The sequence below is a fragment of the Rhinatrema bivittatum genome, chromosome 2 (genome assembly GCF_901001135.1).
Source record: "Rhinatrema bivittatum chromosome 2, aRhiBiv1.1, whole genome shotgun sequence".
NCBI classification, from domain to species: domain Eukaryota; kingdom Metazoa; phylum Chordata; class Amphibia; order Gymnophiona; family Rhinatrematidae; genus Rhinatrema; species Rhinatrema bivittatum.
The window spans coordinates 92,051,407-92,078,280 of NC_042616.1; the positions used below are offsets into that span (position 1 = coordinate 92,051,407).

Below are 26,874 nucleotides of genomic sequence, written 5' to 3' on the forward strand. Positions count from 1 at the left end.
GAACAACTCCCCTATGAGGAAAGACTAAAGAGGTTAGGACTTTTCAGCTTGGAGAAGAGACGACTGAGGGGGGATATGATAGAGGTGTTTAAAATCATGAGAGGTCTAGAACGGGTAGATGTGAATCGGTTATTTACTCTTTCGGATAGTAGAAAGACTAGGGGGCACTCCATGAAGTTAGCATGGGGCACATTTAAAACTAATCGGAGAAAGTTCTTTTTTACTCAACGCACAATTAAACTCTGGAATTTGTTGCCAGAGAATGTGGTTCGTGCAGTTAGTATAGCTGTGTTTAAAAAAGGATTGGATAAGTTCTTGGAGGAGAAGTCCATTACCTGCTATTAAGTTCACTTAGAGAATAGCCACTGCCATTAGCAATGGTTACATGGAATAGACTTAGTTTTTGGGTACTTGCCAGGTTCTTGTGGCCTGGATTGGCCACTGTTGGAAACAGGATGCTGGGCTTGATGGACCCTTGGTCTGACCCAGTATGGCATTTTCTTATGTTCTTAACCTTTGCAGATGTTCCTTTCGTTTTTTTCCTAACCATTTTTCTCAATTTATTATAATCTCCCTTTTGAAAGTTAAATGTTATCTCAGTAGATAACAGTCCTCATCTTAATGGCAAGTGGCCCTAACACCATTACCTCTTTCACCAAATCATGTGTTCTGCTAAGGATTAGGTCTAAAATAGCTCCCTCATTTGTCTTTTCTTGTACCAGCTGCTCCATGAAGCAGTCATTTATTTCATCTAGAAACTTTACCTCCTTAGCAAAACTGATGTGGCATTCACCCAGTCATAATTGGGGTAATTGAAATCATCCATTATTACTGTGCTGCAATTTTTGTTAGCTTCCCCAATTTCTATTAGCATTTCATTCTGGGTAGGGAGACAATAGTATAACAGACACTGTTATTCTGTTCTCCTTCTCACATGCAATTTTTATCCATAAAGATTCTACAGTGCATTTTGTTCTCCTGTAGAATTTTTAACCTGTTTGACCCTATGCTCTTTTTATATATAACACCACCCCTCTACCAATTTGATTCATCCTATCATAGTGATATAATTTATACACTGATATCACAATATCCCATTGGTTAACTTCCTTCTACCAGGTCCCTCAGATGTCAAGAGTGCTATGATTCTAACTCTCCCATTTATTTTTTTAGGCTTCTAGCATTTGTATGCAGACATTTCAAAATGTGTATTTGTATGAATTAACAACCTGCTTATCAGTTTACAGGGGTAATTTGGACCCTTTCTGCTCTATCTGCTCTTTACTTAAAGGCACTTGGTCCGGCAGTTATTGCAACCTCTCTCCTGGGATTGCTTAATTTCCCTGTTCTATTAGTGTCCTTCAAAGATATATCATTTCAAACCAGGCACTTCTGAGTGACTGTCAGCTTTCCCTCATCATCTAGTATAGAAGTTACTTTATCTCCTTTTTAAAGTCTAGTGCCAGCAGCCTGTTTCCACTCCCCCTTCCCCAAAATGTTCCCCAGTTCCTGACAAATCTAAAATCCTATTCCCTGCACCATTGCATCATCCACGCATTGAGACTCTGGAGCTCAGCTTACCTCTAAGGTCCTATGGGCCAGATTTTAAAAGGCCCGGCAACGCATGTAAAGCCCCAGGATGCGTGTAAGTCCCGGGGCTTTACTAAAGGGGCGGTCTGTGGGCAGGGCAGGGCTAGAGGTCTCCGACACAGTAGCCATTGCCGCTGTGTCGAAGGATTGTGTGCTGGCAGGCTGTCGGCAGGTGCAAAATGTAAAATAACAATTGGGGGGGGGGGGGGGTGTTAGAGTAGGAGTTAGGAAAGGTTGGGGGAAGGGGTGGGAAGGTTAGGTTACGGGGGAGGGAATGGGGGAAGGCAGCATGGCTTGGCACGTGCAAGGTGCACAATTATGCACCCCCTTGCGCGCGCAAGTTATAAAATCGGGCGTACATGTGTGCGTGCCGGGTAGCGCGCGCACATGTACGCCTCGCACTCTCCTTTTAAAATCTACCCCTATATGTGGAATGGGAAGCATTTCTGAAAGTGTCAACCTGGAGTCTCTGAATTTTAGTTTCCTAACTAAAAGCCTCCAGAACCTCCCTCCTGTACTTTCCTATGTCATTGATACCCACATGTAACTCAACAGTCAGCTCCTTCCCTTCATTCTCTAAAATCTTATCTAGGTGGCAAATGAGATCCACCACCTTCGCACCAGGGAAGTTACCAAGCAATCCTCATGCCAACCAACTATCTACCTTTCTAAGGATCAAAACACCCACTATAACAGAATATGATCAAATAGAGAAAAGTTTACTGTGCTACAAATAAATAATATTCCTTCCTTTGTACATAAGACAGCTTTTTAGAACTAAAATAAGGACTATACCTTAGAACTGTGATTGGGGAGAAGGAAGGGGGAGGGGGTAAGCAGAATCAAATTGAAAACACTATTAAAAGAAAATTAAACAAAAAAGAAAAGAGAAATACTCTAAAAAGATGAAATGAGAGAAAATAAAGACAGATAACAGCAAGAAAAGGAAATAAATAAAGTATTCTTAAAAGAATACTAAGTTACTACTTAAGTAATGTCAATATCTAAATGCTTTATAGAATCAACGTATAAAATGCTTCCGCCATATTTAAGCAAACTATACAATTTGGTAGTTAAAATATTAATATTTTTGAAATTAAGCATTAAAAAGTCCTCAGAAACATCACTTTTTTAAACTCTAGAATACAGCTATTTCTACTATTCTTCATCACTTAATATAAGCTTTGGTCCTGAAAGTATTTGGAGTCCTACACAGATCTCAAACCCACCTTTGAAAGCAAAGATTCTCTTTCTTCAGGAACTTCGCACATTTTAATATGAATTGAGTGAGACTCTCAAAGTTGAATAGTTAGCAAGAGGAGATACTGAGTAAGAATCAGCACTTATCTTTCCTATATGATGATAATCAGTAGTACAATCTTGATTCTATTGGGTATGTACAGAGTTTATAATCATTATAGTTTAATAAAACCGTTAAAAATAATTCAAAGATAGTCTACAAAATATAGAGATAAACTTCCAGAAGTTCTATGAGTTTTTAGGCAGATGTAAGGAACTGAACCCCACACTCTGCAATGCTAAATAAACATTTAACAGCACTGTGATTTCTTGTATGACAAGAAATAATTTCAAAATCTTGCTTGCTGCCTCCACACTTGTCTCTCTTGGAGAAAAACATTCTGTGAGTCACAAGGTTTTGCCATGACTTACAAAGATAGGGTCTGTAGTCTGTGTCAGCATTACATTGAAGTTTCACTGAAAGAGAAGGTCCTTCCATCTGATGTGATGATTTTTGCATGATGGCTTGAGTTGATGCAAAGAGAACTAACTGATATTCTTTAAGGAGCTTCCGAAGGAATTCAGTACATTTCTTTAGATTAGCCTCTTGTTTCTGAAAACTTTCTCCTCCATTGTTTCTGTCTATCCAGTAAAAAGCGGATATGCTATCTAAGATCAAAAGGCAGAGCGAAGAGTGACTACAAAACATACTTTCCAAAGCGTGAAGTGTGAGAAGCAATTGAATACTACTATTGCAGTATACCAAGAAAAGTCTACTAAGGGTCTCTTTTATCATTTCTTCTGTACTTTGCGACAGTCTGTGTTCGAGAATAGTAACAAGCCGAAGCATGTCAAAGTGGTAATCCGTATCAATGAATATAACTTCTACTTGTAGTCCTTCGGGTTTTGGAAGGATGCAGCGTGCAAGCAGATGATAAAACATTTCTGTTTTTCCTGTTCCTTCTGGACCATAGAACTCAATTACATCTCCTGTTCAAAACAAACAAAAAGCATAAATCTATACACATTCAGTCTGAAGCTATGTACGCCACTACTTGCTCTGCAAAATAAATGCAAGAATTATCAACACAGAATGTTACATTAACAAGGGGTATTGTTTTATTTTTTAAATCATTTCTTCTGATCTCGAGTAGGTAGTTTTGTGCAGAACAAAGATTTATTTTAAATATATTCTAATGATCCTGAAATACCATTCTAGATACAGCAGACTCAAATGATGTTCTTTAGTTGTTGCTTTAACCTGTCATACTCCTGTTTACTGCAGAAATCAGTTTACCCATTTCATTTACTCTGGTTTACTTTACTATAAATAGTTCCTTACCTGAAAACTTTTTTTGTTGACTTATACTAGACTGGACCAGACCGGTAAAGCACCACTTGCTGGGGCAAAACCAGCAGTATTTCTTAGGAACTTATCACAGCACAGGGTTTCACAAACCCCATAACCAGTCAGATTTTCAGGATATACACAGTGAGCATTCTTGATATAAATTTGCATATATTGGGTCCCAGTATATGCTAATTCAGGGGAGACCAACTCCGGTCCTCAAGAGCCATAAACAGGCCTGATTTTCAGTCTATCCATAATGAACATACATAAGAGATTTGCATACAATGAAGGCAGTGCATGTAAATCTCTCTTATGCATATTCATTGTAGATATCCTGAAAAGTAGACCTGTCTGCAGCTCTTGAACATAAGATATGCCATACTCTGTTAGGCCAAAGGTCCATCAAGCCTGGCATCCTGTCTCTGACAGTGGCAATCCAGATCACAAGTACCTAGCAGGATCCCAAAGAATAGATAAAATCTCTCTTGCCCATAACCAGGGATAAGCAGTGGATTTCCCCAAGCCTATAAGGCTAATACTGATTTATGGACGTCTCCTCCAGGATATGGTCTAAACCAGTGTTTCCCAACCTTCTCAGAGGCACACCTATCCAGTCACGTTTTCAGGATTATCACAATGAATAGCTATAAGAGAGATGTGCATACACTGGGTCTCCAATTGCAGCTTAATGTTAATGAGCCAGCAAGAGATTGAATCAGCGTCTACTTTGCTTTCAGGCCACATCTCCCATTTAGAAGCCAGGATAGGATGGGATGGTCACATGCAGTCTCATTTACATTCAGCTGCAGTTGTTCCCCATCCAGACATCGGGCCCTATGACTGGTCCCTAACTGGAAAAAAAGCCCAGGCAACAGTATTAATTGTAGTAATATTGCTGGCTGACAGGGGTTTGGGAGAAGGAGAGAGAAGAAGGGATTTCTAATTTTTTTTAATGATAGCTGGTGGCTGACTGGGAGTTGGGGAGGTAAAAAGGGATTTGTTTTCCATGATCAATTGGGTGGCTGGCTGGGAGGGAGAGGGAGGGTTTTTTCCTTTTCTAAGGATAATCCTGTTTGCTGACTGGGGAAAGGGGGGCTTTTTTTTCAGAATGAGAGTAATTTTTTAGAGGTTGTTTTTTAAACTGATTAGTTTACCTTCTTAAAATGTTACAGACCAGCTACATGGCTAACCCATAAGATGGAAGACCAGGCAGGGGAAGGAATGTATCTCCCCATCCCCCCAAATATCAAGCACTGTAACTGGTCCATGTAATTTAAAGAAGGTAGCTGGCTGGTCCCTGGTTCATAAAAGGTTGACAAGTATGGGTCTAAATCATTTTTAAACCCAACTACGCTAACTGCTTTCACCACATCCTCTGACAACAAATTCCACAGTTTAATAGGGCACGGAATGAAAAAACATTTCCTACGATTTGTTTGAAATTGGCTTTGTATAAGCTTCATAGAGTGTCTACTAATGAAAAGGTAAATAAGTATTTCCTGTTTGTCTGTTCCACCTATTCAAGATCTCTATCATATCTCCCTTCCAGGTTGAAGAGCCCTGACTTGTTTAGCCTTACCTAATAGAAGAGCAGTTTCATCTCCTGTATTATTTTGGTCTCTATTCTCTGTACCTTTTCTAGTTTTTCCATATCTTCTTTGAGATGGGGCGACCAGAACTGCACAATACTCACGGTGCAGTTGCACCAGATTTCCCTTTACTAAATTCACGTTGGCTCTTGTCCCCATAGTCTGTATCTATCTAGATGGCCAGCAGGTTTGTTCTTCAGTATACCTTCTATCAAAGCTCATCAGTCTGCAGTTTCCCAGATCACCTCTGGAGCCCTTTATAAAAACAGGTGTTTCAATGGCCACTTTCCAGTCCTCAGGCACCATAGCTTATTTGTAGAGATTACTAGTATTAAGTCTGCAATTTCATTTTTGGGTTCTTTCAGAACTCTGGGGTATTCACTATCCAGTTCTGGTGATTCACTACATTTTAGTTAGTCAAGTTTGCTCTATTATATCTTCCCAATTCACTGCAACCCTTTTCAGTTCCTTTGAATCATCATCATCTCCAATACCCTCCTCAGAAAATAATTAATTTAGTTTTTCTGCTATGCCCTTGTCTTCCCCAAGACTTCTTGCTGCTGATATAGTTGCAATTTTTTGAGTTTTTGCCTCTCTTTCAAGCTTTTTTTCCACATTCTCTTCTGCTTTGGCTTATACTCTTATCTATTTTCTTCATTGGGATCCACCTTCCAGTTTTTGAAAGATGTCCTTTTGGCTTTAATAGTCTTTTTCCTCACCATGTAACCATGCTGGCAGCTATGTGGTCATTTTTTTTTTTACATTTTTAATACATGGAATACATCTAGTCTGGGCTTCCAAACTACTGCTTTTAAATAACAGCCACTCTGCCTGCAAGCTTTTAATCTTTACAACCACTATAATTTTTTTTTCCTAATTCCCTCATTTTATCATAGTCTCTATTTTAAGTTAAATCCTACTATGGTAGTTTTCCCTTAATGTCCTCCCTTCAGTGGTTATGTTAAATTTGATTTTATGATCACTATTGCCTATGGCCCCTCCACCCTTCTCATACCAGATCCTGAGTAATTCGCCCCCACCCCCCCCCCCCCCCACCTCCCTCAGCCCAGCACAAACCAATTTTAAAATCAGGTCCTAAAGGTTTTCTCCTATTTTGTGTCTATTTTGACATATTGCTTTTCCTTAAAATCAAAGCAGTGGAAGAACATGATGAAGAAATAGATGGATGCAAGATAAAAATCAGTGAGATGCAAAGGCATCACAGATATGGAAAAGTTCTGATGGAATGAAGAAAAGCAAGAAAAAAAACAGATGAGAAATGATATGAAAGTTATGGAAGAGGGAGAAAGGAAAAGAAAAAATCAAGAGAGGAACAGAATGATAAAACAGAGGTAAATATATTTTCAATATATACATCTAATTATATATTTTTGGGTCTTTTAAAAGGTCTCACAACCTAGAAAGACTAAACTTGAAGGGGTAATATCTGACATGAAGCAGTGCGTTGCATGTCCTGCAGTATTTAGTAAATGATGGGTCTGATTTTTTCCCATTTTTAGAGAGAGTGGGTATTGTGCACAGTAACTTGTGCTTTTCGCCTTTCCTCTACACATTTTCCATGAAATCCACAATCCAAATATGGGCTTTGAGTATGAAAGCTAATAAGTAGCCATGAGGAAAGGCAAGCTAAAAAGCGTGCATGTGTTGAGAGTGGGAAGGACTGAGAACTGAGGTCCAGAAGGAAAGTGGCAAGAGGTGGGGTAGAGAGGAAGAGCTAAGGAATGATGGGAGCTGGCACTTAACAGGGGGAGGTCAGCAATAATTGTGGCAGTAAAAGGAGTGGGCAAGTACGTGAAGGTCTCCTGATCTGATTTCAGAAGATAGTCCAAATCTGGTTCAGGGTTCTGTGGTGCAAGAAATAATTCTGAAGTTTATGACCTCATATTTTGAAACCCACTTTATTAGTGTTACTAGTGGAGGATTTGACTATCGGCCCTGTAATACCTTCAGTTACATATAGAGATTTCCTGAGTAAAGATAAGCATTCAAAAAATTTCACTTATTTAACCTCAGGCATGTAATAAAAAGACAGAAAAGATTAATGCAAGTAAAACAGTGTTGTAACTGGCAACAGAATTCTAAAAACTAAATGATGGTACTACTGCTTTCAAGGGGATGGCCAAAGGGGAAGTACTCTATGTTTTCTTTTTTCTCTTCATGCTCATTCACTCCCCCCAAAAATGTATTTTTTTTCAGGAGCAATTAGTATGCTTGTGTTGTACACACCAGTCAGAATATGAATAAATTATTTACATTTCATCACCTTTAACTGCATTAGCTCACGGCGAAATACTAGTCAAGATGTGACTCGCTCTGCTCTCGTAACAGAAATAAACTCTGCCAGAAGAGACCAATGTGGTCTCCTAACCTCTCGCACACCTTTGGAAAACTGTCATGTCTGTTCAATAAAAAAAAAAAAGCATCACAACTTGCAAAACTCCTTTTCTCTAAGGTAAATAATGACACTGCACTAAATTTTATAAACACTCCACAGGTGCCCACATCAACTTTAAACATGAGACATTTATATATCCATATGTTAGTGAAGAACATGCTTTTACCATGGATGGGGAATCCTTCCTCGGCAAAGAGCAAAGGCTCGAGATTTTTCAGAGAACTTCTGCCCTCCAGTCGGGCAAGCAGCTTTTAAAAAAAAGAAACACCCTATTACCAAAAAATACCCATAACAAGTAAAACCCTCAAACTTTGACAGTGACAACCACCTCTTTAGAATTAATCTTATGATCTAAATGTGTACAATCATCATTTTCAACACTGAATCTTCAATTGCCTACCAATTTTTGTTTTTTTTGGAAGTTATTCAAGAGTACAGACCGAAAGAAACAAAGTGATTGATTCACTCCTCTATGTTTACCCATCTATACCGTAAATATATACGGAGGATCTTCTCTATCAATTGTTTATCACAATCTATCATAATTTTGAATTTTATACTTTGATTTTATTTTTAGAGAGTTCAGTTCAATCTCCAGCAACAGCATTTTGCATTTAGATAGAATTTATGTGTCACAAAATGCTAATCAGTTTATCTGGTTTATCAAATCTTTCAGTTAATTCCTTAGGCAAACTCTAATCAGACAATGCACTAACTACCAATAAATGATGTGCTCACCAGAGATTACTAAAAAGCAATTAACTATAAACCTTAGAGCACTTCATCTGTCTGAATTAATAAACATGTTTTTATTAAAATGAAAGAGTAATGTTAAATACAACTCAATCATAGCAAAATTGCCACTTTTTGGCAGGTGGTCATAAAACATTGCAGACCCCTGATTTAGGATGCGCTACTCTGGGTTGTGGTCCTATACCTACAAAGATTCCATGTTTTAAATTGCTTCTTTCTCAAGTTTAGAAATGTTGCTTCATATTTTGCCCTTAAGTGTATCATTTTCAAAATGAATTTTATCTACTGCACTTATGTTTTTGCACAGAGTCACAAGGTACCCCTTTTTTGGACTTTCCTTTGGAGTTGCAGCTCAAGCACTGGCTTGTATTGGGTTATAGCACAATTAGACTTTTCCCCCTGTTATACAAACCCCCACCTAGGTCAGTCATTGCAGCAATAGCCCTTGGACAGAGGCCACAGACCGGATAACTCTGCAACTCGGTATGCGTGCTAAGGGGCCGAGTGCACTGTTAACCTGCAGATGGACGCAGGTAGAACAGGCGCTAATCAATCTCCTAATGCAATAAGGGGATTAGCGCATATTCAATGCGCGTCCAACGCGCATTAGATCTATTAGATTCACTCTGCGTCCAACGCGGAGTGAATCTAATAGTGCTCATCACATGTGAAAGAGGCTATTAGGCATTCACTCCCAATGCAAAAAAAAAAAAAAAAGTGTGTGTCTTGGATGCACATTTAACTGTCATCTATTAACGCCTGCCTGTGCGCATCACAAAAAAGTACAGAAAAGCAGAAAAAAACTGCTTTTCTGTACTGCCTCCTACTTAATATCATTAAGTAGGATGAAAAATATCATTAAGTAGGATGAAAATAAAAGAAACAAAAGTAAAAAAAAGAAAATTGACAGTCGAACCCTTAACGAAAACCTAAGCTGAGTTTAACTGGAGTTGGTTTTCTAGCGGCAGACAGCCGAGTGACGAAAACAGACGCCGATAAACCCGGCATCAATTTTCATGACTGCCATGCGCCGGTAAGGAAAACTGACGCAGAGTCTATCGGTGTCGGTTTTTGTGACGACCGTTCACTGGTATGGAAAACCAACACCGACTTTATCGGCTTTGTTTTTCCTTACCGGCGCACTTTCGTCATAAAAACAGAGGCCGGGTTTATCAGCGTCGATTTTCGTGGCTGTCCACTGGTAAGGAAAACCGATGCCGATAAACTCGGCGTCTATTTTTGTGAGCTACGTACGGCAGTCACCGAAAACCGATTGGGTTTACGTTAGCAAGGAGACGCTAATTTAAATATTGCATGGCGCCCCCCTTGGGGGCGACTGGGGCGCAATAAGAGAACGGGCGCTGACCGTTCAGCACCCACTTTCTACACGACTTTATTGCATCGGCCCCTAAGTCTGGCTACTAAATATAACTGTTTGGTAATGGTGGGGACTCTCTTTTCCCCCAGGGCTGTGAATACTGCCTCTACAGCATCCCCCAGCCAAAGTACAAAGCAAAAGCCAGGCCCAGGAACTGATCCCTAGTCTTTCTTGCGGCATCACACCACTAAGCTGACTCCCAAGATTATTTTTTTAAGGGTACTATACAAAATCATCTTTCTTTTATGCAGCAGTGTATACTTATGCTAGCAGCTTCCATGCTGAGCTTTAAATATTAAATCATAAGACTGTGCTGCTGCTTCCCAAGTTGGGATTTCTCTCTGAAATGCAAGCTTGTAGCTGGCCACACAATAACCGCATGAGATTTTGTTGGAAAAGGCTTAATCGGTCATTCAAATCAGTCAGTTCAGAATTCCTTGCCAAATAATACCCTGCAAGGCTTGAATATAAAATCCATAGTGTTTGCTATTGAAAATATTCTATATTTTTCATACTTATCCCTGCAGTATGACACCACTTGCTGAGCAATATTGAAGGGCATCACTTTCCTGCAGGACACATATTAACAGCCGGATACTGAAATATTTCAAAGTGATATTGTAAAACAAACACGGCCTGCCATTTTCATCCATCAAGAGAAAATTATTAGCCTCATGAGAAGAACTATGAGTATATGACTCCAGACAATCTTTTTTTTTTTTGTTTCACAGGACCCCACTGGTAGTTAATGTTGCAATCAGTGGAGCAATAATAATAAATTATACATAATTTGGCCATTTAATTTCAGGATTAAATTGGATGAAACCTGAAAATTAAGCCCAATGGAAAATTTCAAAATGAGGGTTACATTTAAAAACAAACATCTTCAAATTTAGGAATTTAAAGAGAAAAGTCTACCCTACATAAGTTACATTTACAGGACAATTCAATGCATAGAAGACCAACCGACAACAAATTTTGTGTTTAGAAACCATTTTAACAATAAGCCACAAAACAGAAATTTGCCTGCAACCATTTTCACTGTTTCTTTTTTAACCAAAATTTGGTACAAAATAAAATTAGTAAACGAGATCTACCTGCAAGTCATCCTTTTGTATAAATCAAGTTAATGGTGAATACCACCAAATTTTAAAAACTCCATGCCTGATATAATAAAGCTGTCTGCAGATTTATTTATTTATTTATTTATTTATTTATTTAGAGCTTTTTTATACCGGCATTCATGATACAATCACATCACATCATGCTGGTTTACAGGTAACAGGGGGAGTGATAAACTTTGAACAATAAACCGGTGATGAAAAGCAAAGAAGTAAAAAGTTACAATAAAACAGGGGAAGTTGGAACTAGGGGAAGAAGAAGAGAAGAAGGAATAATTTAACCAATAACAATGAGAGGAATAAATTATTTACATAGTGCTGTCGGGTATCTTATAGGTGGTCATAGTTTGTCTAGTGAGAAAGTTAGGAGAGTCAGTTGGGATCAGGATAGGCTTGTCTAAATAACCATGTCTTAAGCCTTTTTCTGAAAGTTAGTGAGCATGGTTCCTGTCTGAGGTCAGGGGGAATGGCATTCCAAATAGATGGTCCCGCTGTGGAGAAGGCCCGTTCTCTGAATGCTTGATGGTGTGTAACTTTTGTTTGGGGAACGTGTAGGGATCCTCTGTATGCTTCTCTGATTGGTCTAGATGAGGAGTGTAGTCTGAGCGGGATTTGAAGGCTAAGAGAGGCTTGAGAATAGATGGTTTTATGGATAATGGTGATGGACTTGTGGAGGATTCTGAAGTGTATTGGGAGCCAGTGTAAATTTTTGAGAATGGGGGAGATGTGGTCTCTTCTTCTGGTGTTTGTCAGAATTCTGGCGGCCACGTTTTGTAGCATCTGAAGGGGCTTAATAGAAGAAGAAGGGAGGCCTAGCCTAGCAAGATAGAGTTGCAGTAGTCTAACTTGGAGAATATTATGGCTTATAGGACAGTTCTGAAATCTTGAAAGTGAAGGAGTGGTTTGATTCTTTTCAGTACTTGTAGTTTGTAAAAGCCGTCCTTGGTAGTACGGTTGATGAATGTTTTTAAACTTAAGTGATTGTCGATTAGGACTCCTAGGTCTCTTGCTTGAGTGACAAAGATGTTGGATGGAGCACTTTGTGTAGTATTACTGTTTTCCGGTGAAATGAGGAGGAGTTCAGTCTTCGCTGAATTTAAAATCAGGTTTAAACTGGAGAGGAGGTGGTTGATCTCTTGTCTGCAGGATTCCCAGTCCTCAAGTGTTTTTGTAATTGCTTCTTTGATAGGGATCAATATTTGCACGTTGTCGGCATAAAGGAAGTGTTTTAGTTGAAGGTTAGTTAACAGCTGACAAAGAGGAAGTAGGTAAATGTTGAAGAGGGTGGGGGAAAGGGAGGAACCTTGCGGGACTCCTAGTGAGGAATTGCAGCGAGGGGATTCTTTATCGTTTATTTTGACCTTGTACCCTCTGTTACTAATGAAGGTTTTGAACCAAGTAAATGCCGTTCCTGTTATTCCGATGTCCGTCAGTCAGTTAAGGAGGATGGAATGGTTGACGGTGTCGAAAGCTGCAGACAGGTCCAGGAGAATTAGAAGGAAGGATTGTCCTTTGTCCAGGCCCATGATGATATCGTCTGTCAGCGAAATGAGAAGGGATTCGGTATTTAATGCCTTGCGGAACCCGTATTGGGTAGGGTGCAGTATTTTATGATCTTCAAGGTAATCGGAAAGTTGCGAGTTGACTAATTTTTCCATTATCTTGGCTATGAAAGGAAGATTGGAAATAGGGCGGAAGTTGTTGAGGTCGTTTGGATCCAAATTAGGTTTCTTTAGAAGAGGTTTAAGAGATGCAAGTTTTAGGGCGTCTGGGAAGATTCCCCGAACTAAAGAACAGTTTATGATATCAGCCAGGGTTTTGGAGATGGTGTCCGGTATTAGCAAGAGAAGTTTTGTAGGGATTTGGTCGAATGGATGGGAGGACGGTTTCAATTTCCTTAATAGAGATTGGATCTCTGAAGCAGTGGTGGGTTCAAACGATTCAAGAGATATTTTTTTGTTAGAAGATAGGGGCTGGTAGTAGAAGAGGGGCTAGGGGGCAGCCGAGTTAAAAGGTTGGATATTTTGTTTTGGAAGAAAAGCGCCAGTTTGTCGGCTTTGGATTGTGCCTGGTCATAGGGGATCGTTGGGGCGTTGGTTTGTGTAAGTTCCGATACGTATGAGAATAATGCTTTAGCGTCGAAGATAATGTCGTGGATCTTGTGGGCGTAGAAATCCCTTTTTGATCTTAAGGTGGAGTTCCTGTAGTGGTGGAGAGCAGATTTGTATATGGATAGTGTGCTTGGGCAAGGTGCTTTGCGCCATTCGCTTTCTTTCTTTCTGAGGGATTGTTTGAGTTTTCGGAGTTCGTTGGTGAACCATGGTTGTTTTTTTGGGGAGTTGGGGTTGAGTTTTTTTGATGAAAGTGGACATAATTTATTTGCTACTGTCTCTGTGATGTTGCTCCAGGACAGTAGGACAGCGTTGGGATCTGAAAGGTCAATGTGCAGCAGTTCTTTAGCCAAGTGGCTGCTGAGGTCTTCGGAGGAGCAGGATCTTCTGTAGAGAAACGAAGATTGAGTGGGGTGGGTGTTACGGGTTTCTGTCAAATTGAAGGAGGCTGAAATTAATGAGTGATCCGACCAGGGGACCTGGGTGCATACAGGGGGGGATGAGTGTGTAATGCCAGAGTTTATGAACATAAGGTCCAGGGTGTGGCCCGCTTTGTGGATGGGTTTATTGATGATCTGCTTGAAGCCCATAGCTGAAAGCGTGGTGAGAAGGGCCTCACAGCTAGATGTAAGTGTGGTATTGTCGACATGGAGGTTGAAATCTCCTAGTATCATAGCAGGTTCGTCTAGATTAATATATTTTGCGATAATTTCTACTATGGAAGAGGAATCTGATTCAAGAAGTCCTGGCGGGCGTAAACGAGGAGGATTTGGAGTCGGTTAGCTTTGAAGAGGCCTATTTCTAGTTTTGAGTCAGATTTTGCTGGGAGTTGGGAAAATCTGAGCTCTTTTTTAGCTGCTAGGAGAAGGCCCCCTCCTCTTTTCTTTTGCCGGGGAAGGGAAAAGAAGTCGTAGAGCTGGATAGGGAGTTGATTTATTAGTGCTGTATCTGTAGGTTTAAGCCATGTTTCTGTTATGGCGCAGATGTCCAGTTTTGCGTCTAGAAGATAGTCGTTGAGGATCAGTGTTTTCTTAGTGAGGGATTGAGCATTGAATAGTGTAAGTGAAAATAGAGCGAGGCCTAGGAGTTGAGTGAGAGGTGAAATCATGATTGGAATAAGGGTCTTGGTGGTGCGAGGTTGGGGTATTATTGCTTTTCTTGTGAGGAAACAGTGGTGAAGAATCGGGATTGGTAGGCCCGGAGGCATTGTGATCTTGTTGTGATGGGTAGGATGGGGTTGACTCCTGGAGGAGGCTGGATGAATGCGGAGGGCTGGATGAATGCTGGTTGTGATGATGAATGCTGAGGGCTGGATGAATGCTGGATGTGATGAACGTTGGTATTTGAATGCTTGAGCAGGGCTAGAGAGAGTCTGCCAGCAGAGGGGAGAGGGCCCTGGTCCTGGGGCTCACAAAGGGGCGCACTAAGGGGCAGGCCCCCTTAGGTCGCGCTCCTTCGGACGCGCGACGCCCAGCGCGCGACACTGCCGGGAGACGTGCTCGTTTCAAGGTCTCTGAGCTGCCCTCTGATTGGCCTAGTGCCAGTTTTACCCATAAATGTGCAGAGATTTCTATTCATACACTTTACTCATATATGCTGCAAGGAATTATGAATGCAAAAGATGTGTGCACTAACCTGCACTAAACTGTGCACACAAATTAGCATTCTGCCATTTAAAACCAATGTTAACGATGCCATTAGCCATTCCTAATCCAGCCCCCTCCCTTCATGCAGAGAGGCATGTAGGCTTTACACATGGTTTCTTATGTCAGGAAATTTAACTCCTGTTCAGTATTATTATTCATGATGGTTGTGGGTGGATCCTTGGGCCGGTGGCAGATGACCACGCCCACGGGGGAAGATCCCGAGAGGGACCACCGGTCAGGCTCAGAATTGGGAGACAGACACACACATAAGTTCTTTTATTAAACAGTTCTTGAGAACCACCAGAGGTGGCAGTAGTGAGCTGGAAGAGCCCGGCTGGGCTGTAGTCTCTCAGGCACTGGAACAGCGATCCCAGAAAGGCTGAGCTGTAGAGAAACTGAGATAGTGAGTAGGCAGACTATGCAGAGTTCAGGAACAGAACCTTGATGGTAACACTCACACTGTAGTCTCTTAGAATAGCCCAGGAGCTGGAATGAAGTAGGCCCTTGAGGAGCGAGTACCTGGTTCCAGGGAAAACTCTGAGAGAGATGGTAACTCACTGGTGTTGTAGGCAGCGGTGACTTCCTGGCAGAAGTTGTATTCAGTAGCAGGTCCGGGAACGTGGGCCCTCGAGGAGTGAGTACCGGTTCCAGACTGCGACCTGAAAAGTAAAAGAGAGCGAGGCCCCCGAGGAGCGGGTACCCCTGGTAAAGTCCGAGGAGGCAGAGTAGCAAGGTATGCGGAGAGCGAATCCCATCCGCAGCGATACCTGGAGGCAGCTAGGTATGAATCCCTTTGCTAACTCGATTAGTTAGCGAAATGAAAGACCTTTAAATATCTGAAGATGACATCATCTCAGGGGGACGCCCCTGAGGTTCGCGCCACTGCTGGTACTTGAGTCGGGGCCGCGCCGCGCACGCGCCCTTAGGCTTCAGGAGAACATGGCGGAAGGCAGCATCTAGCCGGTCCGGGAATGCCGGAGGTCGGCAAGATGACGCCGCGGCAGCCAAACTTCCAACAACCCCGGAGAGAGTCGCCAAAGAGGTAAGGAGGGCGGAGTGGAGACGTCAGGCAGCGACGGTCGCAACATTCAGAACTGAAGTAAAGTTACTTAGGTAATGTTAGTCTATGGGACTAAAATCAGAGTTTATGGTGGAGGGTTCCTGTACTCAATTTATGTAGGTAAAACAAAAAATGTGCACAAATCAAACTATTTGCAGATAAAGCACATTTTATGGCAGAGAATGCATTTTGTGCACAAAATTTTACTTTATGAAATATCCCAGTATGGCATATCTTATGTTCTTATGGTTTGTGCACATAAACCATGCTTTATGCATATTAGACATTTTCCAGCAGATAAGCAAGCTGAATTATCCATGCTGTCTGGGAGCGTCCCTCCAGGGCGGCTAGGCAGAGCTTCTCAAAGATGACAGAGCTTTGCTCTGTGTGCAGCTGCGCGTCCTTTCCCGCACAGCTCCATTTTCTCCTCAGTCTGTTCTTTCTGCGCTGCAGGCTGCACATGGAGCTTTTCTTCTCTCCTCAGAAATCACCGCTGCATTTAAAAAAAAAAAAAAAAAAAAGGTAAAATGCCTCCGAGATCGCCTAGCTTCAAATTCTGTCAGTGCAGTAAAATTATGTCCACTTCTGACGGGCATAATTATTGTTATTTATGCCTCGGCCCAAACCAGAACCAGGCGGCATGCAGGGTCTGCGGCTACATGTCCCCCTGGGCCCAGCGCACCACCAAAATCACCCGGCTGAGAGAGGGAAACTCAGGGTATGTCCCCAGCTCGGAGCACCTGTCAGCCCACTCATCTATGGGGCCCCCGTCTGGATCGCCCTAAAACATCCAAGAGGGCCTCCTCCATGGGATCGCCGGACAAACAATGGAGTCAGGTGGGCCAGCTCCCCTCCGTCCCTCAGCACCCCCAGACCATCCAGGCGTGTAGAGTGTCAGGGGATGTGCCGACCCAACCACCAGCAATCGGTGTCATCTGGAGTCGAAGTCCCGACGCGGCCGGCTGACGCACCACGCTGTGACAACACACCGCACACCGTGGAGTGCCATCGATGCATGCATCAAAGTCGAAGTACAAAGGAGAGTTGCTGCATCGATGCACCATCGGCGAAAGTCATAGGGATCAACGCAGGACAGTCTGTCGACACGGACACTGATGCAAGCCCACAGCGCATTGCGCACCTCGATGCAAAAAGCGTCTACAGGAGGCCTGGATCCACCCGCCTTCAACCCCTAGACTGGGAAGTCCTCTCAGAAACCACCTCCGGCTATGAAACTGCAAAGGGCCTTCATCCCTGATTTAGTGGATCTCATTTTTTCTGATGAGGAGCCGGCATCTGACTATGCATCCACTGGCTCCTCTCGCTCCTCGGAGCATGTCTACTCTGATTTGTCAGTCTCCAGATAGAAGAGGTTGGCGGGGCAGTTGCAGGAGCCCCTCCAAAAGCGACACAAGAGGTCTTCCTCAATGGAACGGGCGAAAATCCAGCCCAGAGGTCCTGACTCAGACATCCTACTCGCAGCACTGCCACCAAGGAATCTCCTGGCAGATGACTCATCACCTCGTCCAGGTCACAGAAACTGGCCTCACAGGCAATGTTACAAATATCCAAGATCTTGACCCAATTCTTCTCCTCCATGGAGGATCAGGGAAGCAGCAAGTTCCACCCTATCCCACACGAAGATTCCCAATAAGGCACACCACTTTTGTCTCCACAAGGGGACATCAGTCCCAAGCTTCGGTCCAGCAGCACGGCTCCTGGGCACTTTCCTCAACCTGACGACTCCCCGCAGCTCTCGCCTCCTTTGTCGCAGGGTTCCTCGATGGGGTACCCATCTGACCCGCTGGAGGAACAACCTGAGCCAGCCTCCCCTCCAGAAGACCTCTTCTATTCAAAATTTGTGTTGGTGGGCACTAGACAACATTGAAACATGAAAGGTGCCATACCCTCGTGCTGAGGTTTTAGGTATCCTAAAGATCTTCATGAGTGTGTCTAGCATTGCCTTCCCATGCAGTGCTAGACACACTCATGACGAAGGCTTGGGAGTCCCCCTTCTCGGAGCAAACGACCTCACGGAAGACAGACCTGAAGTTCCGGATATGTCAATCTCCATTTTACTGCGTGGTCCAACTCCCACACACCTCTGTAGTGATCGAGTCGGTCATGAAGAGGGCTAAAAAAATCATGCCTTCATTCGAACACCCCTCCAGGGTGCGACTGTAAATACCTGGACAACTTTGGCAGAAGAGCATTCCAGGCAGATATGCTGATCGCAAAGATCCAGCAGCACCAGTTCTATATCACTCAGTATCTTTACGAGTTCCATCAGTCGCTCAAGCCCCACTTTACCTCCTCGTCACCAGATGAGGCCCCACCACAACAATTTCATGACCTGGAGGAGGGACTAAGGCAGTCATTGCATACAATATATGAGGCCTTCAAAACCTCCACTCGTACCACAGCTGGAGCCATAGCCGCTCGGCGGATGGTGTGGCTTCGAGCCAGCGCCATTCGAGGGGACGTCCACGAGAAATTGGCCGACCTCCCCTGTCTCCCGGACAACCTCTTTGGAGACAAGCTGCATGAAACTGTGGCTCAATTAAAAGAGTAGAACATAGCAGTCTTGTCCCTGGCATCTCCCACCAAGCAATTCTCAGGTACGAATTATTACCCATTATACAGAAAGTCCTATTTCCAAAGACAAATCGTACCATCAGCTGCCTTAGCCACAATCCTGGCCACAGCCATCACAACAGCAGCAGAGTCGCGGCAGGCAAAGGAACCAGAGACAACAGTGGCTATCCCCAAATAACAACATGAAATCCCAGTAGGGTTTTTAGAGGTACCTGGGCTACTCTTACTGCTACATGTAGGAGGGAGACTTTCCTGTTTCTACCGCTCTTGGGAAGTGATCACCTCTGACCACTGGGTACTCAATATTGTCAGAAAGGGCTATCCCCGAACTTCAAGAACACACCAAATCTCCCCCATCGAGTAAGGCTGCATCAGCCCATCTCAGAGAGCCATTGCTGGCTACAAGAGAAGTTACCAAACTACTCCAATGTTCTATCCAGTGGGTTCCCAGCACTCAGCTGAATCAGGGATTCTACTCCCAATACTTCCTCATTCCCAAAAAATCGGGAGGACTCTGTCCAATCCTGGACTTACAAGTTCTCAACAAATTCCTCAAAAGGGAGAAGTTCAAGATGACCTCTCAAGTTCATCCTTCCCTTTCTACAACACAATGATTGGATGTGTTTTCAGATCAACAAACACCACTTCCAATACAAGGTGCTCCTTTTTGGTCTCGTCTGCCCCGAAAGTCTTCATCAAATGCTTTAGCGGGAGCAGTGGCCCACCTCAGGAAGCAAGGAATCCAGTTGTTCCCTTACCTCGATGATTGGTTGACAGTGGCACCTCAATCTGCAACCTAAGCAGCCTACAGGCCACAATCCAATACGTGGAGGGGATTGGCTTGGTTATCAATTTCAAGAAGTTCAGTCTTCAGCCAATGCAGAACCTACAATTTATTGGGGCCTGTATAAGTACCGCACAGGGCGGAGCATTCCTTCCTGCGGACAGGGATCACACGCTGCGCACCCTGGCCATTCAGCTAAGAGACTACTCCTATTTCAGCCCCCCAGATCTTGACCCTGCTGGGCCACAAGGCAGCGGCCATCTATGTGGTGCCGCTTACCCGTTTGCACATATGGCGCCTGCAATGGGGGCTGAAGGCACAATGGACACAGCTCTCACATCCGCTGTCTCGGCAAGTCTTAACCTAAGCATGAGAGCAGACTTAGACTGGTGGTTGTGCCCTAGAGCTCTCTCTGATGGGGCACTGCTTCGCCCCCACCCAACTCATCAGCTGATCCTCATCACAGATGCCTCAAACAAGGGGTGGGGAGCCCATTTAGACCAAGTACAAACACAAGGATTCTGGTCTCGCTGGGAAAGAGTTAGAATCTAGAACTTCACAGCTATTTGTTTCCTTCAACCCAAATGCCTCGGGTCTGCCAGTCTCCAAGAGGACTCTCTTGACTTGGATTTTGCAGTGCATTCAGTTCTGTTACAATAAAAGATCAATTATCCTGGCCAGTTCGCCAAAGGCCCATCAGGTGAGAGCAATGGCAGCGTCAGTAGCTCACCTACATGAGGTTCCAATAATGGACATATGCAAAGCCACTACGTGGTCCTTGATGCATACTTTCACTTCCATTACTGTCTTGACCAGCAAGCTGCTGCGGATACGGTGATGGGCAAATTCATACTCCAATCTGGGACCACATAAATAGATTGTCTGTTACTCTGGACCAGGTTGGGCGCAGCCTCAGGAACTGTGCTATGTTCCCACAGGGACCCTTCATACTACGCTCACAACTTCAGCTGGGGACTCCCAGATAGCATGGCTAATTCAGCCTGATCTGCGGGGGAAAAAAGCAAGTTTGCTTACCGTAAACTGTGTTTTCCATAGATAGCAGGATAAATTAGCCATGCTGACCTGCCCACCTCCCTGGACAATCTCCACTTCACGCTTCGCGGACATGCTTTGGAATAGATTGAGGAGAAAATGGAGCCGTGCGGGAAAGAACACTCAGCCGCACACAGAGCAAAGCTCCAACTAGCCGCCCCAGACAGCATGGCTAATTCATCTTGCTATATACGGAAAACTGTTTACGATAAGCAAACTTACCTTTTTGTGCACAAAAATATGTTTTTAATGTGCAAGAATTGCATTTTATACACACAATGCAGATTTTCTGTTCACATTTTCAGGTGTGCATGTTTTAAACTCTTGATGCATTAACTTACCGCTTTGGGAATTAAATATTTTTTAGCATGCGCATTAAGAAGTGAGCAGAAGTGTTTAATTTCAGTGCAGTTTTAATGCACAGACAGGCCTTAATTTGTACACAGTCCCATCACTTCTTTTCAGACTTAAGAGGCAGCCTGCAAGGAAGAGGTAAAGAGAGGCTGAGTTTGGAGCAGATAAAGCAGGAAACAGCCACTCTACTCCCTAATTCAGCACCTTCCCTTCTACAGGAAATAGAAAGAGAAGGAACGAAACTGATTTAGGGGATGCAAAGCAAAAAATAGATACAAAAAGAGGTTGAATTAGCACATATTTGAAACCTAAGAGAAATAGTGCTAATAGTTAAAGCTTCATTCTTGGCTTTCATAAGCACCAGAACTCACAAGTTTCAAACTTGTGCTAATTCAACCATTTTTTGTGTCTGTTATCTAGGCAGGGGCAGATTGGCCTACCGGTAGATCGGGCGTGCGCACTGTTGTGTGCATGGGTCGAGTTATGCGCTCAGCACAGTGAACGCGTGGCTATGCGCTTCGCTTGTGCGCCCAGCACTTATGCGCGCGACGTTGTGCGCACAAGGAATTTGTGCGCATGGCTCGAGACGGCAGACAGAGCGGCGAACAGGGCCAAGATGGTGATGGCGACCACGCGGACAATATGGCGACCACCTCAGAGGGTCTCCACGTGGGAGGGCCCTCAGATCTGACCTGGGTCTAGCCCTGCTAGGGCCGATCAACCCAGTGGCACTGGTCCCAGCTGGCAACCTGTGCATCTCCTCGAGCTTCGGAGACCGGAGACTTTTAAATAGATTTCTACCTTGCCTTATCCCGGCGCTTCCCGGTTTCGTTCCGGGCGGTCTCTGGCTGCGGGGGGAGAGGGGAAATACCTTCACCGCCACACTCGAGGTTGCACTTGCTGCCTCTCAGCCTCACCCGATGTCGGGGGCTAGGTCCCTGCCGAAGGTCGGCCGCCGGACTGAGGTTCACCTCTGAGGGATTGCAGAAATCACCTCGGGAATCTCGACTGGGGGAGGGACCCAACGGATGTCACCGCAGGAGAGCGGGGCTCGTCTGTAGAGGTAAGATTTCTTCTTAATTTGGGTTTCTTCGGTAAAATTTACTCTAAAGCTGTGCTAGCGTGCATAGAGCCCCTAACTGCTATGGAGACGGAAAATACTGACGAGCTGCACTTCCTATAGGGGTATATGTACTAGGGCTGATGTCAGATTGAAATCTGATCCATCTCCAACTGCTATCAGGAGTACACTGTACCCATTGGTCCTGAGTCCATCTGCTACACACTAGGCTATGGCGACTATACAGATGGCGAGTATAATTCAGTGAAACGCCGAACAATACCAATTACTGGACTACAACATCTTGTTCCCTGACGAAGAATCACGGATTCGAAAAAAGGCCCTGTTGGGACATGGACATGGATATGGACATGGCAGCTGGATATACAAGCAGATAAGTTGAAGGGAAGTTGTCCCACATATTAGATCCTGTCTGTTTTAAAAAAGAAGTGTGTCGGCGTTTTTGGGAAAAGTTCGGCGTTATTTGAATAAAATTGATAAAAACCTTTCGGTAAAATAGTTAGTGACCATAGTCACGTATTTACAAAATTGCTTTTTGATTTCACACATTGTTCACTATAGATTTGCACACCCTAAACAAATACAGAAAAAGCCACCATGGGCGGGAGGAGGTTGGTTAGTGATTAAAATTACAATACACTGCTGGATGCAGTGATAGAACGAATTTATATGAAACCTTCCTCTTCTCTTCTTAAAAATTTTTTTTATTGGTAATTCAGTTTTTGTTTAATCGAGATAAATAAATATAAATCATTGGTTAGATATCCTCATTTTATGAAGTCATTTAAAAACAGTCAACGGTCAAACTTTGAGGTGATATCGTGTTCCATTGATAGTAGTATTATATCCCTCAAACATATAATTAGTGCATCGTTGTTTTGGTATCACACGCTAGGAAAAGCATGTTTGCGAGCGAGACAGAACAAGTGAGCCAATGAGCATATGTTTGAGCAAGATGACTATTTAAGCAAGTTGGCCTGTGTGTGAGTATAAAGAGAGACTGAGCCAGTGAGAATGGGTGTGGACAAGAGCGTATGTGACACAGTGAGCATGTCTGAGAGAGAACATGTGAGCTAGTAAGCATGAATGAGAGAAACTGTGTGATCTAGTGAGCATGTGTTTGAAAGAGAATATAATGGAGTTTGTGTGAGAATAAACATGTGTGTTAGAGAGAGAGAATTGTGCATATTTCCCACCCCTTACTAATCCATGACAATGTCAGGGTTACTGAAATCTAAAGTTTCCAGATACGGAGAGCAGAGGATTTATTTTAGCTTTAATTTTAATTATTGGGTGTTATTTGCTGTGTCTACTATTTTGAACTATTTTAATCGATGTTTGGGAAATTTAAAAAAATGTTATATGTTCATAATTATTGGATGCTCTTTTCATCAGCTGTTTTGAAAAAGTTGTTCTTTTTATGAGTTTGGTTTTACTATTATGATTGATGCTTTATATTTCTTGATGTTATTATTTGATGTTTAGTGAGGAATATTTGTTTTTCCATTCCATTTAGAATCTGGCTTGTTGCCATTTCAAATTCAGCTTTTGTCTACATGTTTCTATTTATACTTTATCTCTTCCTTTTGTATTTGGTGAGGGTCTTTCAGTGATCTACATGTGTGACTAAAGTGAGGTATTCTGCTAAGCAGACTTGTGGGGTGGCCCCAACTGATTTGCACGGATGGAATGGGGGTCTATAGCTTTGTTTACTCACTGCTGGTCTAAAGTATGCTCTATTTCTTAGTTATGTAGGAAATTTTGTTAATTTATTTTAGAGATATATGGGCTTAATTCTGCCAGGTTTCAGAGTCAACTTGGCATGTTGTTGCACATTCTGCAGAGAAATTGCAAAAGGGAGTCAGACATCTCATGAGCTGATTTAGAAAAAATTCCAGGGCTGATATTTTCCTGCAATTCGCCTCTATGCCCAGGCCTTAATTTCTGGCAGAATAACCTAGAATGACATTCTGCCATCTTTTTTCCAGGACCTAGAGTAGAGCCAATGGTGTAAATCAGTTCTCACTTTTCCCTATATAAACTAGTTCTAGTTCCTTGCAGAAACAGAGCACAGCCAGTGCATCAGGATCATTTCTAATTCCCCCCAACCTCATAGAAAGCAGAGCAGAATGTTGGAAATGTTTACTCAGACGAGAGCAGCTACATGATGTGCAATTTTCTGGCACAACTGAAAGGCCATGAAAGAGGATGGGAAAGGGTGAACACTATTCTGCTACTACTATGTGTGTTTACACATAAGTGTACCAGAGTGTATATGGAAGAGAGGGATCACGCCTAGCCCCCTCCTCACCCAGGCCTATTTCCTCCCAGCCTGCCTCCCCTCCCCCACCCCAGTTCCACTTTTTTTTCATGTACAAATTATGCCCTGGGTACAACCCCTGAATGAAGATATGATGGAATATGCATAAATCCAAGAAAAACTAAGAAATTATTTCAAATGTCATAAAGATGTACAGCACAACTTAAAAAATAGACAAAATTCTATATAAATTTGAAAAGTATAGCTCAAATTAGATCTAAAAATAATTTTACATCATTCTTTGGGCAAATAAAGGAATTACCAATATCCTACAGCACCTTAGCGTAATTCAATTTATTTTCGATTTGAGTTTTTTTTTTTAGTTACAAGGCTGATCTCAAGCGTGTGAGCTGTAGCAGGACTCCCCGAGCCCCGCACAGAATTCAAGCAGGTCCAATACTTTCAAACCTTAAGTACTTTTTTTTTTTTTTTTGGTGGAGAGCAATTTTTATAACTTCTTTAGGGTGGTTTGAGAGTAAAAATTCATAAAATATATAGAGAAGAAATGACGGCCGGCCAGCCAGCCTGCCCGCTCAGGTGCAGTCTTCATCATATTTTTTTTGGCTCACAACTCAGGAATGAAGGGAAAACTGGCGGCTGCAGTGATCCAAGCACTTCTCTTCCTGTCGGTTTCTGGGTCGGCTCTTTCGCCGTTTCCTTACCTCAGTGCCGGACTCCGCCCTCCGGAAACGGGCACTCATACTGCAGAAAGAGCCGGGCGTTTGAGGTGGGAACCCCCCGCGGGCGCGAGGCCTGGCTCCTGCCGAAAGAGCGCTCGCTTCCGTCATACCGAAAAGCGTCGGGCTCGCGGGGGGGGGGAGGACGTCGCAGTGATGACGCATTCTTAGGCAGGGCGGGGCTGAACTTAGGGAGCGCGAGGTGAGGCGAGCAGTTTATGGCCCTGTAAGGGTTTTGTGGCTGTGTCAGGATAGGAAGGTTGAAGCGTGGTTAAACACTTAGAACAGGGGCGGCTCAAAGCAATCTCTGCTACCTGAGGCAAGGGAAAGGAATGCGCAGCACCCCCCCCCCCCGAGGCACGACGCAGGTCAAATCACCGCTTGCAGTCTACTCCCTGTCGATGATTTGAAATGCTGGAGAAATGGGCGGGCGGGCAGGCAGGGGGGGGGGGTCAGAGACCCCATAGATATTGCAGATAAGACTGGTGGTGATATTTTTAGGAAACTTGCTACACTCCTTGGAGCCCTAACATCTGCTTCCCACCCTTCGGACCTGTTCAAGGGTATTAGGTGTTTGACAAACTCTACAGCCTTGCACCTGACCCCGCTCACACAAAACATAATTAAAAATTATGTATTAACAGATTTTACATGAAAAGGGACATTCAAAGTTAAAGTACAGTGTTCTAATAGAAAAACATTGCTTACACCAAAGTATTTTCCTAGCGTGTAGATAGATGGACTCAGTCAGGACCAGTGGGTTTATGCTCACCTGCCAACAAATGGAGCAAGTGACCTCACAGTATATATAACTGTGCAGTGATCCCAGCCTGCCAGTATGCTCTTGTCTCTAGCAGATGGTGAACGTGCATCTCCCAATGGGGAGATGCTTTTTGGAAGAAGAAATTTGAAATTCTAAAGTAAAGAAAGCCCCGCTCTCCTGCCGTGATACCTTAAGGTCCGTCCCTCAGTTGAGAATTCCTGAGGTGATTTCCATAGTAACTCATAGGTGTGCCTTGGTCCAGTAGCTGGGTTTCCCGGCATGGTCTTAGCTGCTAGTTCAGCTGAAAGGCAGCGGATGCAGGAGGCTGTATTCAGCCAGTAAGTGATGAGCTCAGGTAAGGTTTGGGACACCGTACTGATGTTTGTTCCCGCTTCCATTGGGATTGGGGAGCTATGCAGCCTGGCGGGTTGAACAGCCCCTGGTGGGCTAGGCCCAGCACTTAGGCTTTTTTCTTGCATGCCGCTTGGTAGGCTATAGCAGCATTTTTCGTGCGTTCATGTGCGTGCTCTGCTACCCTCTAGAGTCCATCGGTGTACGCAATGCGTCGGCTCTGTGCTCAGTTTTTGCTGGTGCTTTTTACGCGCACAAATTTTACACTTCACACGCTTATCTTGGCACACGAGTTGTGCATGCACCTTGCTGTACTTTCTTCTAGGCGCTTATTTTTTGTGCACATTCCCCTATGAGCGTGAGCCGTTCAGATGCAGATTTACCGCCGTAATGGCGCCAGTAAGGAAGAAGCCTAAGCGTCTTCCTATTTGTGTGGCCTTTCATATTAGGGGTTCTCAGCCTGACCTGGCTCAGCACTGCTGAGGGAGAGTCGTCTTCCTTGGATTTTGCTAAGCCTGGTTCCTCCCATTCTGATGATGGGTTGGTCACAACTTGACTGGAGGAACGCCAGACTTTGATTCTCCCTTGACTGGCTTCTCCGCAGGCGAGGGCAGTTTTGAGGGACCAGTTACTTCTAGGCTT

At 43.5% G+C, this 26,874-nt stretch overlaps 1 protein-coding gene across 1 annotated transcript; it reads right to left on the reverse strand.

Annotated features, from left to right (window-relative positions):
• Positions 1 to 2,288: 2,288 nt before the first annotated feature.
• Positions 2,289 to 25,309, reverse strand: XRCC2 (X-ray repair cross complementing 2). The gene is made up of 3 exons (XM_029588450.1): positions 25,104 to 25,309; positions 8,352 to 8,433; positions 2,289 to 3,819 (listed from the first exon to the last, which is right to left on the reverse strand). The coding sequence occupies exons 1-3, from the start codon at positions 25,281 to 25,283 to the stop codon at positions 3,089 to 3,091; spliced, it is 993 nt and encodes a 330-aa protein (XP_029444310.1). The 5' UTR covers positions 25,284 to 25,309; the 3' UTR covers positions 2,289 to 3,088.
• Positions 25,310 to 26,874: the final 1,565 nt, after the last annotated feature.